The sequence below is a fragment of the Carcharhinus amblyrhynchos genome, chromosome 15, assembly GCF_965287045.1.
Source record: "Carcharhinus amblyrhynchos chromosome 15, sCarAmb.v2.hapA, whole genome shotgun sequence".
Lineage (NCBI taxonomy): Eukaryota > Metazoa > Chordata > Chondrichthyes > Carcharhiniformes > Carcharhinidae > Carcharhinus > Carcharhinus amblyrhynchos.
Window position 1 is genome coordinate 38762644 of NC_137338.1, and position 14850 is coordinate 38777493.

Genomic DNA, 14850 nt, shown 5'->3' on the forward strand with positions numbered 1-14850 from the left:
TACATTTTCTGCCAAACACCAAAAGGGTGACCTTGTTTGGAGTTCCTCCAAATACACCACTGCAACTTCTGCAGAAACTCTGTTTGCATGCATAAAGATGGTTTCACAAGTTACAGCAACAGGGTGAGAAAAACTTCCAAGAGATTCACACATAAATCAGTTATCTATGGTCTAGGATTCCCACTGAATACTTAACACAAGACTGAATTATTCAAAAACTGTACAATGAACTTACTTTTTCATATATCTTGCTAATCTCTTCACTTGAACTGAAAACAAGCTGTATTGAACCACAACCCGAGGCCCAGATAATCTTCTGCACTGCTCTAATAACGCAAATGTCTGGGATGTATTTTGAAGCCTTGAAAAGAAAACAGCAAAATTAACAAAATAAGCTTACACAAGACAACATTGAAATGGTCTCATTTTCTTTAGTCTATATGTAAATAACAATAATAAGTATCAAAGCAAACTTGTAAAATGTTCCTAAGTCTGGTCATTCCCTTAACTGATCATAATAAAAGACATTAGTGGGAAATTCAATATTTCACCATTTAGGATACTAAACATCAAGTGGCAAAGTATAATGCTCCCCTGTTTTATCGAGAACTGTCAATTAACCTAACATAGGTCTAAGCACCATGCTGACCTAATAGAAAAACAGTTGTCAATTTAATGTCATTTGAGGAAACTTGTGTGTTGGGAGTTTATACCTATGAGAATAAGGTCAAGATTTCCCAAATTTTTTACATTATCTTTACATTATCTTGGGTCACAAAAATTTCAACCACTTGAGATTAAAATGTAGAGGACATGGAAACATGATGCATCAACCTACTACACGCTTCACAATTTCAGTAGTTCATAAGATTCAAAACCAAATCTCAGGACAAATTAACACCCTACCATTAGCAAATAAAACTAGCAAAATAATTCTCCAAAATAAGCTAAATTTTAGCTGCCCCAAACATTTATACATTGGGCCTCTTCTGTGCTCCCATTTCCTTTGTCACTGCTTGTCAGAGCAGCTTGTTTTGCTGCATAATGTTGCAAAAATATTTTTCTCGTCACTTGCAATGAACTTCATTCTTGGTTTTCTGTACCGATCATGAAATAATATTCAGATACTTCTATAAGTGATCACTAGATGGCAATCAGGATCAGAAAGACTTTTCGCCCCCAATATTAAGGGTCACGAAAGTCAGCACAGCAAATCAACTAGTGCTGCATTTGAGGTCAGGTAACTTAATAGACCAGTGATCAAGCCTGGGACCTTTCTGGTCTGTCCATCTCAATAATCACACAATTGTGAAAATTTACCAACTGAGCCAATTTAAAAACCTAAAATTCCTGTTTCGTTTGATATGTTTCTTTTCAATAAAGCACTGGAGAACCACAGTCAAAAATTGAACAAAAAAATTTACAAGCTTTTTGTAAGTACACTACCTTGTATGGTATTCTGCCAGACAGATCAGGAAGGTCCCAGTCTATGCTGAGTTAGCTGATAAACAGGGGCAGTAAGGGCATTATAGTTGGTCTCAGCACCACAGTCTAGAGAAGGAAGAGGAGAATTGGGCAGAGTTCCTGCTTCTGATTGCTACCCATAGCAATCCCTTGCTGGAAAACGTGCAAAGAATATATTGGAAGAGGACAGGATTAGTCAGCTGAGATGCCCTCTAAGGTCAATTAATCTGACAGCACTATCTAGGCCCATGTGAAGAATGAGCACTGAAACAAGGTTACAGAGTTTCCAGAACCTAATGAACCATACCTCAGCATGTGTTAATACCTGCAGGACAGGACGAATGAAGAAAATTGGAGGAAGTAAAACGCAGTAAAAATCTCAGTAACAGCATTTGAATAGCATTAATTGCTTATATTTATTAAACTTAGATTAATCATCGAGTCAAAAGAAATCTGAAAAATGTTTGAAGCCATCAGAGTAAGGTATCTCACTGGTATAACTGCTCTAAATATACTTGACACTTTAAAAAGGGCCAAACTTTTATTATTTGCACAAAGATCCCACCAGCACAATGCAGCTAAGCACAAAATCCAAAAAGGGGAATGTTATTTATAGCTATATTTCGGCAAAAAAAAACTTGATTTTGTGCAACATCTTAAGTATCCCAAAATGCCCCACATAAAAATTACATTTGGTCCAACCAATTTCTACTGACACAGTCCTCCATCCAAATCTCAATAGCTTGTGCTCTTTTACTTTCCTAACCTACCATATTTTCAACCAATTCATCCAATATGTAAATGACAGCAGAAATTCCACCCCATGGCCCTGAAACATTTATTTTATTGTTCCTTATGTTTCTTCTATTGTTGCTCTGGAACATATATACTATTTGCTCTGCTTGTTAGTCATTATTCTCCTATGTTACAATTTCCTTTTGTTTACCTCTATTGACAAAGTTATACTTATGTACTGGAAGCAAAGTTTATTTATATAATTTTATAAAAGTGAAGTAACTCTACAATCACAATCTGAAATTGGAATTAATCCCTTCCACTACTATCAATTGGCTGATGAACAGTAAGTTACCACAGCCTAATGATTTAAATCATTTCCAATTTTAAAAAACTGCATTTGCATTTATAAAACCACCAAATCACTTGAGATATTCAGATAAATAATCAAAAACTTAGTCAAAGAGGTAAATTTTAAGGAGCATCTTAAGAGGAAAGAGACCAAACAACGCTGTGCATGCATAGAAAGGAATTCCAGAGCACAGGGCCTTGGCAGCTGACAACATAATCACCATTGGTGGAGCATTAAAGTATTGGGAACATTCAAGAGACCAGAATGAGCAGTGCGCAGAGATCTCACGCCACCATAGATCAGAAGTAGTTTACAGATAGGGGAGAATCGAGGCTATGGAGGAATTTACAAACGTGAATGATAATTCCAAAAACTGAGGCATCGATAAACTAGGAGCTACTGGTCAGAAAACGGAGGGTAGAGCAAGATTTGAATTAAAATTAAGGCGTGAACAGCAGTTTTGAATGGCCTCAGGTTTGAGGGGGTATAGCTACTGAGGTCAGCCAGAAGTGCATTGGAATCGTCAAATCAAGGAGGTAAGAAAGTCTTAGGATTTCAGCAGCTGTTACGATGAAACAAAGGCAGAGTCAGAAATATTACAGATGAAGTAAGAGGCAGCCTTTGCGATTGTGCAGCCAATTGGTAAGAAGCCTAACTGATAATGAGTTGTAATTTTCTATGGTTCTATGATAATCTGTTTGGCAGGAAGAAGAATGAAGACAGTGGCTAGAGAATGGAGTTTGCAACAGTAACCCAAAACAATAACTTCTGTCTGCCCAATATTTAGCCGGAGATGCATTCTGGTCATCAGGACATCAGGAAAAAAGTCTGATAGTTACAAAGGGGAGGCATCGAAGGTGGAAATGAGGTAGAACTTTTTTTTAAATCAGCGTACATGTAGAAACTGAGTCGTTTCAGATGGTGTTGTTGAAGGGCAGCACGTAGATAAGAAATAGGGGAGCCAAGATTAGATCCTTAGGGGACACCAGAAGTAGAACAGGGGAAAAACACCATCGTAGGTATTCTCTAGTTACGACTGTATAGGTAAGAATTGAACCAGGTAAATGCAATGCACTCAGCTAGATGACAATGGAGAAGTTTTGGAGCTTATCTACATGCTTAACTGTCAGGCACAAAGAACAAGGAGAAATAGGTTACTTTTGTCACGAAGGAACCAAACAAAAAGAGAAAGATAGGCATACACATTCAAGGGCTTTGGAAAGGAAACTGAGGTGGCAAGAACTGTGGGGTTAAGAGTTAGCATTTTGCTAAGGGACTAATGATGGCAGATATAAAGGAGAAGGAATTATTAATCTTAGCTAACATAGGGTTCAAGCACTTTTGGTTTTTATCTAATCAGGAATGGAAGTTAGGTGGTCGGCAGTTCAAGTAGAAACCAGATCTAGAGAAGAGTCTCATTGGCAAGATGAGTTAGAGGACATTATGTGGGGGAAATAAGAACAAAGCTAGATAAATATTCAAATTCAGAGTTAAAGCAGGGGCTGGGAGAAGTCATCTTCAAGCATGTCAGGCCTGGTGGGCTGGAGAAGGAAAGGGAGAAGAAGCAGTTTAAGATTTAGTCACTGTCTTTGAACAAAAATGTGCATGAGCTCCTTGCACTGATTGTTAGAGACGAAGGTGCAGGCACAAAGAGTGATTTAAGACTTTGAAGAGAAGCCACATGCAACCTTTTTCTTTGGATGATCTGTGAACACTGCAGTTCTGGAGATGAAGTGTAGGACCTGATAAAGCTTTGTGTGATGTGCAAAAAAAGATTTTGCATAGTGAGCAGGAAGAGTTAAGACAGAGGCTGAAATTACCAGAGATGAAAAGTCATGGTGCAAATGCAAAGGGAAGAAAACAGAAGCAACCTCAATCACAAAGAGAGATACTTGGGTGGGCAGAAGAAAACAACAATTTTAAGAGGGAGGTAGAGGGCGAAACAAAGCAAGCTGCTGGCAGGTTGAGAGGTTGCCAGAGGATTCAGAGGTGAGGACTACAACATGACAGTTTCAGCAGCTAGTTAAAAGAAAGTACAGCCAGGAGGGGGGAGTTTCTTTAAGGGGAAAAAGTGCCACTGTCCATCACCCACATCTCCTTCAAGGCCAGAATGTCACATCATCTGTACAATAAGCTCATGGATGGATAGGTCCTTTTGTAAGGGAGCACACATCCTGGAGGGAGATGTGGAGAGGGGCAGTGATATTCAGAATAGCAGATCAGATCTAGGAGCAATGAGAGGGATGGGAAGAAGATTGTTGGCAAGAGTAGCAACCCCGCTGGCAACCCTTTCAGCTGAGATACATCTCTCCATCTTCAAAAGGTTCCCCTTTTCTGAAGAACATTTTGAAATTAGACAGTGGAACAGATTTCATTGTCGTTTCATCTCTGGTGCTAGCTAATATATACACATTTAAAGCTTTGGCAGGATCGCTAATCCAGCACGTTAGCAACTGCTGAACTACTCAATAATCATAGAATCCCTACAGTGCAGAAGGAAGCCATTCAGCCCATCAAGCCTGCAGCAACAACAATCCCACCCAGGCCTTATCCCCATAATTCATGTATTTACACTGCTCACTCCCCGATACCTTTGGGGTGGCATGGCAGCACAATCGTTCGCACTGCTGCCTCACAGGCCAGGGACCTGGGTTTGATTCCCAGCATGAATCACCATGCAAACTCCGCACAGACAATCTTCCTGTGTCTGTGTAGGTTTCCTCTGGGTGCTCCAGTTTCCTCCCACACTCTGAAAGATGTGCCGATTAGGTGCACTGTCCATGCTAAATTCTCCCTCCGTGTACCCAAATGCTGGACTGCAGCAACTAGGGGATTTTCAAAGTAACTTCATTGCAGTGTGAATGTAAGCTTACTTATGACACTAATAAACAAACTAAAAGCTAAGGGGCATTTTAGAATGGTCAATCAACTTAACCTGCTCAACTCTGGAGTGTAGGACGAAACCAGAGCACCTGCAGGAAACCCACGCAGACACAGGGAGAATGTGCAAACTCGATACAGGCACCCAAAGTTGGAATTGAACCCCGGTCCCTGATACCATGAGGCAGCAGTGCTAACCACAGTGCTACTGTGCCACCCTAACCTGGTTAGAAGTATTTTTTCAGTCACTTATACAATTCCGCAAAGGAGATCAGGTCTAGTACGATGAGTTGCAGAGTAAAATGCTATCTGCTTCAAGTTCGATCTTGGAAGCAGCCCTGGAGGAGTAATTTTCAATTTCTTCCATCAAATGTCCGGAGGCCTGACTAACACTATCAATTAGGATAGAATTGAAGGTAATTATGTGCTGAAATAAAAGTCCGATTGTAGCTGAATTGATGCTCTCTGGACTCATTTCACAAAAATATCTAAAAGCTATGTAACAAATGAAATCTTGAACACCGCATTCTGAACTAGATTGAACATGGGTTCAGGGTGAAAGGCTAGCTTCAAACTCACCTTTTTAAAATCTGTGTCAGTGGACAACAGACATATAGTCACCCTAATTCATTTTGACATACCAGTCATTGCTCTGTACGCACTGAAGCAAAGTTCAGGCGAGATCAGATTATTTGGTATACATTTGAACTAGAAACAGATTCATTATGGTACAGATGGAAGACATTTTGTCCAGAGTCCTATGTCTGCTCTCAACAGAGCAATCCATTCAGCCCATTTCCTCACTCTACCCCTCTATTCACCATGCCGCCCCAAAAGTGTCAGAGGAATTAGCAAGTACTTGGGTTATGGGGATGGGGCCGAGGTGGGCTTGTTGTAATCCTGAAGGTTTATTTTTCTTGCACCTATGATCTTAAAAGATAATTGTATTCATTAGCTCTGATTTCACCAGCCTTGTAAGCAGAATGTTCCAGTTCATTCCCACTCAGAATAAAATGCTTGCCTCATATCCCTCCATTTGTGCCCCCCTGGACCTCAAACCATCAGCTGATGGGAATAGCTTTGTTTCTACCTTAAATAAACCTGTCACAATCTTGCACAGCTATACCAAATATCCCTGCAACCTTTTTTTCTCCAAAAGGAATGCCAGCTTCTCAAACTTATCTTGTGGCCAAAGTCCTTCAACCATGGAACCATTCTGGTAAATCTCCTTGATCATCCTTAAGAACCTTCATAACCTCCATAAACTGTGATAACTAGATTTGCCTAACCAGAGTGTTTTAAAGATTCAGCATAACTTCCCTTCTCACGTACTCAATGCTGCTATAAAACTCAGGTCCCTCTCTCATGTCCTGTCATCTTCAAAGATCTATACTTATGAACAGGCAGATTCTTTTGCTTCTGCACACAGTGTGCCATTAAGTCTATTTTGTCTCTCCATATCTGTTCTGCCAAAATGCATCATGGCACACTTCTCCATCTGACATTTTTCTATCCATTACACTGGCCTATGTCCTGCTGCAGTCGATTAGTATTGTCACTATTTGCCATACCGTCAAGTTTGGTACCTGAGAATATCTTGAAAGTTTACTATTTATTTCAGTGTCCAAGTAATTTCTATATTCAAAATAAAATAAAAGCTGACTTTTGGGGAACACTGCTATATATCTCCAGACTGAAAAATAACTATTTATCATAACTTGGTGTTTTCTGTTCTTAAGCCAATTTTTACCCAGGTTGATATTGACACTCCTATTCCCAAGTTTCAATTTTTCAACCAGCCTTTTATGCAGTACTTTATTAAAACCCTTTCTTAAAATCCATATAAACAGCATCCACTGAATTTCCTTTATCAAACTGTTCTGCTAGATCTAGAAGTTTGTTTCGATTAGTCAACCTCAATCTGCCTTTTACAAATCTGTGCTGAGTTTCTTTAATTAACTCAAATCTCTTCAAGTACCTGTTAATTTTTCTTTGATAGTCAGCATGTCTTTGTCAGAGGGAGATCATGCCTAACAAATTTGATTGAATTTTTTGAGGTGGTGACCACATGTGTAGACAAGGGTTGCACAGTCGATAGTTTATATGGATGTCAGTCAAGCCTTTGACAAGGTCCCACATGGGAGACTTGTAAAGGAGATAAATTCACATGTGATACGGGGTAATTTGATAAAGTTATTGGCCCAGGTGTGTGTGTGTGTGTGTGTGTGTGTGTGTGTGTGTGTGTGTGTGGGGGGGGGGGGGGGGGCATAGAATTAGTAAATTTGCAATCAATGAATGGTAGAACAGCAAGTTCTGTGGAACAAAGGGACCTTGGCGTGTTTGCTGACAGATCTCTGAAAGCAGAAGAGCATGTCAGTAGAGTGGTGAAAAAAAAAAATGGGGGCACCTGCCTGTATCAATCGATTACAAAAGCAAGGAAATCATGTTGGACTTGTATAGAACTTTGGTCAGGCCACAGCTAGAGTACCATAAACTGTATCGGAAGGATGTGATTGATAACTTTATCAAATAACCCTGCATCACATGTGAATTTATCTTTTTTTACAAGTCTCCCATGTGGGACCTTGTCAAAGGCTTCACTGACGTCCACATAAACTAGAAACTGTGCTACCCTCATCTACACATGTGGTCACCATCTCCAAAAATTCAATCAAATTTATTAGGCATGACTTCCCCCTGACAAAGACATGCTATCAAAGAAAAATTAACAGGTACTTGGAGAGATTTGAGCTAATTAAAGAAATCCAACACAGATTTGTAAAAGGCAGATTGATGTTGACTAATCAAAGCAAATTTCTAGATCTAGCAGAACAGTTTGATAAAGGAAATTCAGTGGATGCTCCTGGAGGATTTACCAGGATGCTGTCTGGGATGGAACATTTAAGATAGGAAGAGAGGGTGCGTATACTAAGGGGCGATCTGATGGAGGTGTACAAGATTATGAGAGACATGGACGGGGGGCGGGGCGGGGGTGGCAGTGGTGGTGAAGGCCTCACATCCTTTAAAATGTATCTGGATGAGCACTTGGCACATCGTAACATTCAAGCTATGAGCCAAGTGCTGACAGATGGATTAGGTGGGAATTAACGTGTTTCTAATGTGTCGATGAGACCTCAATGGGCCGAAGGGTCTCTTCTGCACTGCAATTCTATGATCACTTCCAAAATCTTGCCCACCACTGACATTAAAGTTATCAACCACTTTGTAACCTTTCTTGAATAAGTGTCACCTTTGCTATTCTCCAATCCTGACAGCTCCCCCATATCTGAGCAAGATTGTTCTATTATGGCAAGCCCTTCTGTTTTCACCAAATCCACTTTCCTGAGAATTCTGGGATACAAGCTATCCAGGCCAGCTGACTTATTTACTCCAAACATAACAAGCTTTTTCATATTCATTTTCACCCATCCATGATCTCTACCAATGTTGCTTCTATCGAAATTTTGTCAGCATCCTTCCTCAGTAAACAATACACAGTACCCAAATATTCAGGCCTTGTCTATGGCTCTAAGCATACATCACCCTCTCTGTCTGTAACAGACACCACCAGACCTCTTATTGTCCACTTATTATTTTCATACTAACAGAAGATTTTTGGGTTTATTTTAATGACCATTCTACCAGCATATTTATTTACCTCTCCAAATCCTACTGTAACTACTCATATTTGGCTTGGTTCTCACTTGAATTCACCTAACATACAGAATGCACCCTCCTTTTTGTTTCATCATAATTCCCATGCCTTCATTATTCACGCAGCCCTTGCTTCACATCCGGACTTTGCCTCTGGTTGAAATGTACTAGTATCTCAGTTTGCACCTGAAACATCTCCTTAAAGATCACCCCATTGTTATTTTACAGATGTTCCTATGACTCTGGTTTCATTTTATTCTGACTAGATCCCCTCCTGCCTCACTGAAATTAGTCCTATTCCAACTTAAAATTGCTATATTCTGCACTTGTTGGATAAAAGAATGTAAAATGATAGCACATGGGTTTGGGTGAAAACAAAATCGCATATTTATCAATAAGTTGTTGAGTCCACAGAGGCTTGATCTAGACTTGGCAAAAGCCTCCAAAAGCACCATGATGATGGCACCAATTATACATGTGGTTAGTGTACCAGCCCCAAATTTATAACACTCATCCCGTTTTACTTCTAAGGTCCCACAACAATAGCCATTGTATTTTACTTAGTCATCAAAACATATATACAAGGCAGGCAATTTACTGTTACACAATAATAATAGTCAACAGGAAGGATGATCAAGTGGGCACTTACTCCATAATAAAAGCAAATTACTGGAGATACTGGAATCTGAAACCAAAAGAGAAAATGTTGGAAAATCTCAGCTGGTCTGGCAGCGTCTGTAAGGAGAGACACGGGCTGATGTTTTGAGTCCACATGGCCCTTTGGCAAAGCTAAAAGGCATAGCAAGTGGGAGGTATTTATACTGTCGGGTGAGGGAATGAAACATGAGTCATAACCACACAAACAAAGAGAAAGGCGGTCCACTGAGAGAATAAAAGGTGTGAGTGGCCAAACGGCAGAGAAGCTGAAATCAGAGGTTACGCTATGACATTTGTAGGGTGCGCACGTGTGGGTGGTTAAAAACTAAATAAAATGAAAACAAAGGGGTCAAGGTGGGGTAGAGCTATTCATCTGAAGTTGTTGAACGCGATGTTGAAGCTGTAATGTGCCTAGCCAGAAGATGAGGATCTGTTCTTCCAGTTTGCATTGAACTTCACTAGAACATTGCAACAGACCAAGGACATCTACTCCGCACTGACTGCCTGCACACTTCAATGATTTGGTTGTTCTTAACCTTCGAGGTATTCTCCAGTTCTTTACAGGATGCCTCCATCCTGAAAGGGCTAACAGTCTCTTTTGCAGAAGGAAGGTTAGTATCAGCATGGGATTCCTCAGCAATCTCGGTTTCTGCTGATCGAACCAAGGTTGCAGTCACAGTACCCAATGGCATGGATGGTGGTTCATCCAGAGATACTTCTGGCATACATGATACTGGCACATTCGTACATGTAGCCAACAGCTGATCCGTATGTTAGCTTCACATTAGTTAATCTTCAGTTTTAGTATAGCATAAAGAGACAGTCTGTATAGCAGAAAGGGACAGTTCGAGCCAATACAATCACAAGAACACACTTATCGCACATCTGTGTGCCAAAACTTGCTCTCCTTGTCGAAACAACCGTCTTTTGGAATTACTTTCTCTTAAGAGTTGCAACTGCTGATTTATGTTCTCTCTGGTGCCTTCTGTAGGAAGAGTAAATGAAAGCTCGCTTCCTTTACATTAATAGCAAAGCTGGCAAACTTCGTGACTGCATGTGGTATTACCATACATCAAGAAACTGTTTAGATGGTGATTTAATGAACCTTGATCCTTACAGGCTTTCGGTGAATATCTCAGGGCAGGACAAACTTTTCTGCTAATTCATTTATTGATGGGCGATAAGGTGCTGATTGTGTGTTTTGGATATCACCCACCTTCAGATAATCTTGAGCCGTGAATTGTGGAATTCACAATTCACACTCACAATTTGCTCTGGTTTCCTAAGTCTGGCGAAAATTTCATCAAGCTTTTCACTGGCTTGTTTTTTCAATTGTTGACTTCATTAGCACAATTTCCAGCCACAAGAATGTGCATCAATGACAATTCGACACGTGCCACTTGTATGAGCCTGTGAAGTCCATGCGAAAACTTTGCCAAGGCATTTTAGGCCATTCGCACAGATACAAATGGAGACAATAGCAATGCATTCCTTAGTCGTGCTCATGACAGAGCTCTGCTTTTCCCTCATCTGAGCATGAAGTCCAGGCACTGGAAATAGCTCCTCGCAAATTCTTACATTTGAACTGTACCTGGGTGCCCTTCATGTAATTGTTCCAATACAGTCTGTCGCAAGTTTGGAGGAACCATTACCCTCATAACACACAACAAGCACTTGCCATGTACTGACAACTCAAGTTTCTGAAAACATGTGACTTTAGTTTTGGATGCGATCCCAATATATTTTGTTTTAACACCATTTCCAGTAGTTTCTTCATTATGGGATCATTTCTAGTTCATTGCACTTGAGGTGCAGTCACTGGGACAAGTTCTAGCTGTAAAAAAATAGAAGATATTGAAACACTACTGGGTGATTCTTGACCAGCAGTCAAAGATCATTGTTACAATACATCAGTATAAGCATGGTCTCCAGCCTGATAATATTTCAAATTGGAATGTGAGTATAATATTACAGACCATCATACAAGTCTGCTTGTAGAAAGCACTGAAATACCTTTATGTGGCCCAAAAATAGTTAAGGGTTGATGGCCCATCAATATTATGAAGTGGCAACCATCGAGGTGTCAGTCAAATTTGTGCAGTCCGAAGATAATGCTCAGTACCTCTTTCTCCAACTGGGCATAATTTGATTCAGCACTTATCAAAATGCGTGATGTGAATACCATTGTCATTCTTCACAATAGCAGTATGTATGACACCACTGTTCCAACTTTGTATGGCAAGATTTCACAAGCAAGCTGTAATAGTAACTTAGGGTTGAAACATAATTACACTCCTGACTTCTTCAGGGCTTCTTTAACTGACAAATGTTTTTCTGCACTCAGGTGTCCATTGCCATGCTTATTTTGTGTACAACAAATTATGCAATGGCTCAAGTAGGTTTGCTAGATTTGTAATAATTAATCCTTGGAATGATCTTAATTGTGTTACATTCATTGGTCATTGAGCTTCCGTATGCTGAGGTGCTGTGGATAGAGTCTTGTTTTCAATTACATCGCCTATAAATTACATTGATGTTTGAAAGAAGTCACACTTACTTTCCCTGACACAAAGACAATGTGGTGGAAGTCATTTCAATGTGGCTTCTATGTGATGTAAGCATTCCTGTTCATTGGTATCAGTGATCAATACATCATCATGGCAACATTGTACACCCTGTAGACAGCTTAAGATATAGTTCATGGACTGTTGGAATAAAGCAGGTGCTTAAGCTATCCCAAAAGGCAATCTCTTATAGGAGAATAGGCCTATATATGTGAGTCTGTATGCTACAACGGTGACCCAATGTTTGAGATTCAGCTACAATATTCACTTGCTGATAGGCCAGCAATAGGTTTATTTTGCTGAACCTCTGTCCTCTTGCTAGGCCAAGAAACAAATCCTCAGTCAAAAGAGTTGGGTATTTATCCGCAAAGCGCTGGACTGATGGTCATTTTGAAGTCTCTGCAAATATAGACCCGTCCTGCTTCATTACAAGCACACTTGGGACTGCCTAGCCACTAGTCACGACAGGTTCCGAGAATCCTGTAGTTACAAATTGTCATTAATTCAGATTCCATCTTTGGACCTCAGACGTAAGTTACTGCTCTTGCCTTGAGACACAGGCGGACTATTGTGTCTGATCTTAATTGTCATCTGTATTCCTTTCATGGTGTCTCTTCTGTATTTCTCCAAGTTGCTCTGTAGATCTGTTTTAAAATTGACTACCCTGTTCACAGCAGTCCAGTTCAATTTTTATCTTTTCTAACCAAGAGCAGCCAAAGAGTTGGAAAACTTTTCTGGACAACACGAAGTGGCAGTCCTGCCATTTGCCCACTTATCTCTACTTTGACTATGATGTGGCCTCTTCAAGGCACTAGTTCCTTGATGTAGGTCCTCAGGATGCTGCTTCGAATGATAGGTAATGCAATTTTTGCTTATAGGTGGTCTCAGGACTTGGGGAGACAATTAGTCCCCATGTCAATTCTAGCATTTTTTCTTAGATTTAATGCTATGCACAGAATCTCACTATTTCACTCTACCCCTCTGCCTCATCCAACTGCGCTTGTGGTGAGCTCTGCAGCTTGAACTCCTCAAGGCACCCATTTTATTTTTTGGTATCGACCAGTTACTTTCTTTTTTGCCCAACAATCTTACCAAGCCACTGCCAGGTGCAATCAGCCAACTTGCTGTTGATTCTGTCCCAATGTCAAAAGTATTGAACTTTCAGTTGGTCAGCACAGCTCCAATTTTCATTTCCGTCTTTTACTCAAAGAATTTCATCTGTTCCTCACTGCCAGTATTCTTGTTATAAGTCCACTTGTTGGATAAAAGCATGTAAAGTGACAGCACATAGGTTGGATGAAAACATTGCAAGTTTATTGGTAAGCTGTTGACCCCATAAAGGTGGGCATGCCGGCTTTGGACTGCAGTAAACACTAGGAAGTCTCAGCTTTTGCTACCAAATAAACCTGTTGGACTTTAACCTGATGTTGAGACTTCTTACTGTGTTGACCCCATAGAGGCTCGATGTAGACTAAGCAACAGTCTGCAAAGCAGCCGATGATGGCATAAACTAAACACATGGTTAAACGAGTGAAAAGGTGACAACACAATAATAGCCCCAAATATATAACGAGACATTTTACTTGGAATTGCTCCTTACTCCTCTTCACTCCCAATCTAAATCTTATGACATAATTATCACTCTCTTCCCACAGACACATGGTCCATCTTATTCCCCGCTACCAGTTACAGTAATGCCTCCTTGTGATCTGGACCAAGAGCACAATTGAGAAATTCTCCTTGACACCTTCCCCCTTATCTTGAATTTAAGATTTCCCAATCAATATTTGGGTACTGACAATCCCCTAATATCACCACTCTACAATGCTTGGACATCTGTGATTTTTCTTCAAATATGTTTTGTCATCTTTTTCTCATTATTCGAAGGTCTGTTTAAAAAAAACCCAAATAGCATGATCATACCCTACTTTACTTCTCTAAACAAAAGGATCTGGTCATTGCCCTCTCTTTTCCAATGAAATAATGTCTTTCTTTATCAGTACAGCCACATCACCTTACTTTGCAATCCCCTTTCTTCAGAACACATTGTAATTATATATATTAAGCCATATTATCTAAATCATTCCACACATTCACAGCATCAGATAGATCAAGTCCACTACAATGAGCAGCAGTGCTGCTCCATTCCTGCACTCTAGCAGAGTGGGATTAACTCAGAAAATAACCTCTTGTAAATACTGACTGTATTTCTAAAGGGAAACTATGGAAATTGCTCAAATTTTGCCTGTATTTTCTATCTAAATGGCACCTAAAAAGGGATTTGGACAGTCTGAACTCATCTGATGGTGAGAACACAATCTTTTGAGAAGACATAACTTATGCAAAGATACGTGACTTAAAATTTTAGGAACACATGCAATCACACTCACCAATTATCTACGCTCAGAGTTTCAACACATTCTACATCTACACTTACAATTAAGAATGAATTGGGATACTGAAGATCTGGCTCACTCAGTTAAACGTTTCAAATTTTGCCACCAAGAAACCTGACCAATTTCAACCTTTCATTAGCAAGTATAT

At 40.0% G+C, this 14850-nt stretch overlaps 1 protein-coding gene across 1 annotated transcript in view; it reads right to left on the reverse strand.

The window, feature by feature from the left end:
• Positions 1–14850, reverse strand: part of usp9 (ubiquitin specific peptidase 9) — a 258340-nt gene that overhangs the window by 96414 nt on the left and 147076 nt on the right. Inside the window, exon 25 of the mRNA XM_080203847.1 lies at positions 236–361. Within this exon, the coding sequence (XP_080059973.1) occupies positions 236–361 (126 nt within the window). The remainder of the gene's footprint in view (positions 1–235; positions 362–14850) is intronic.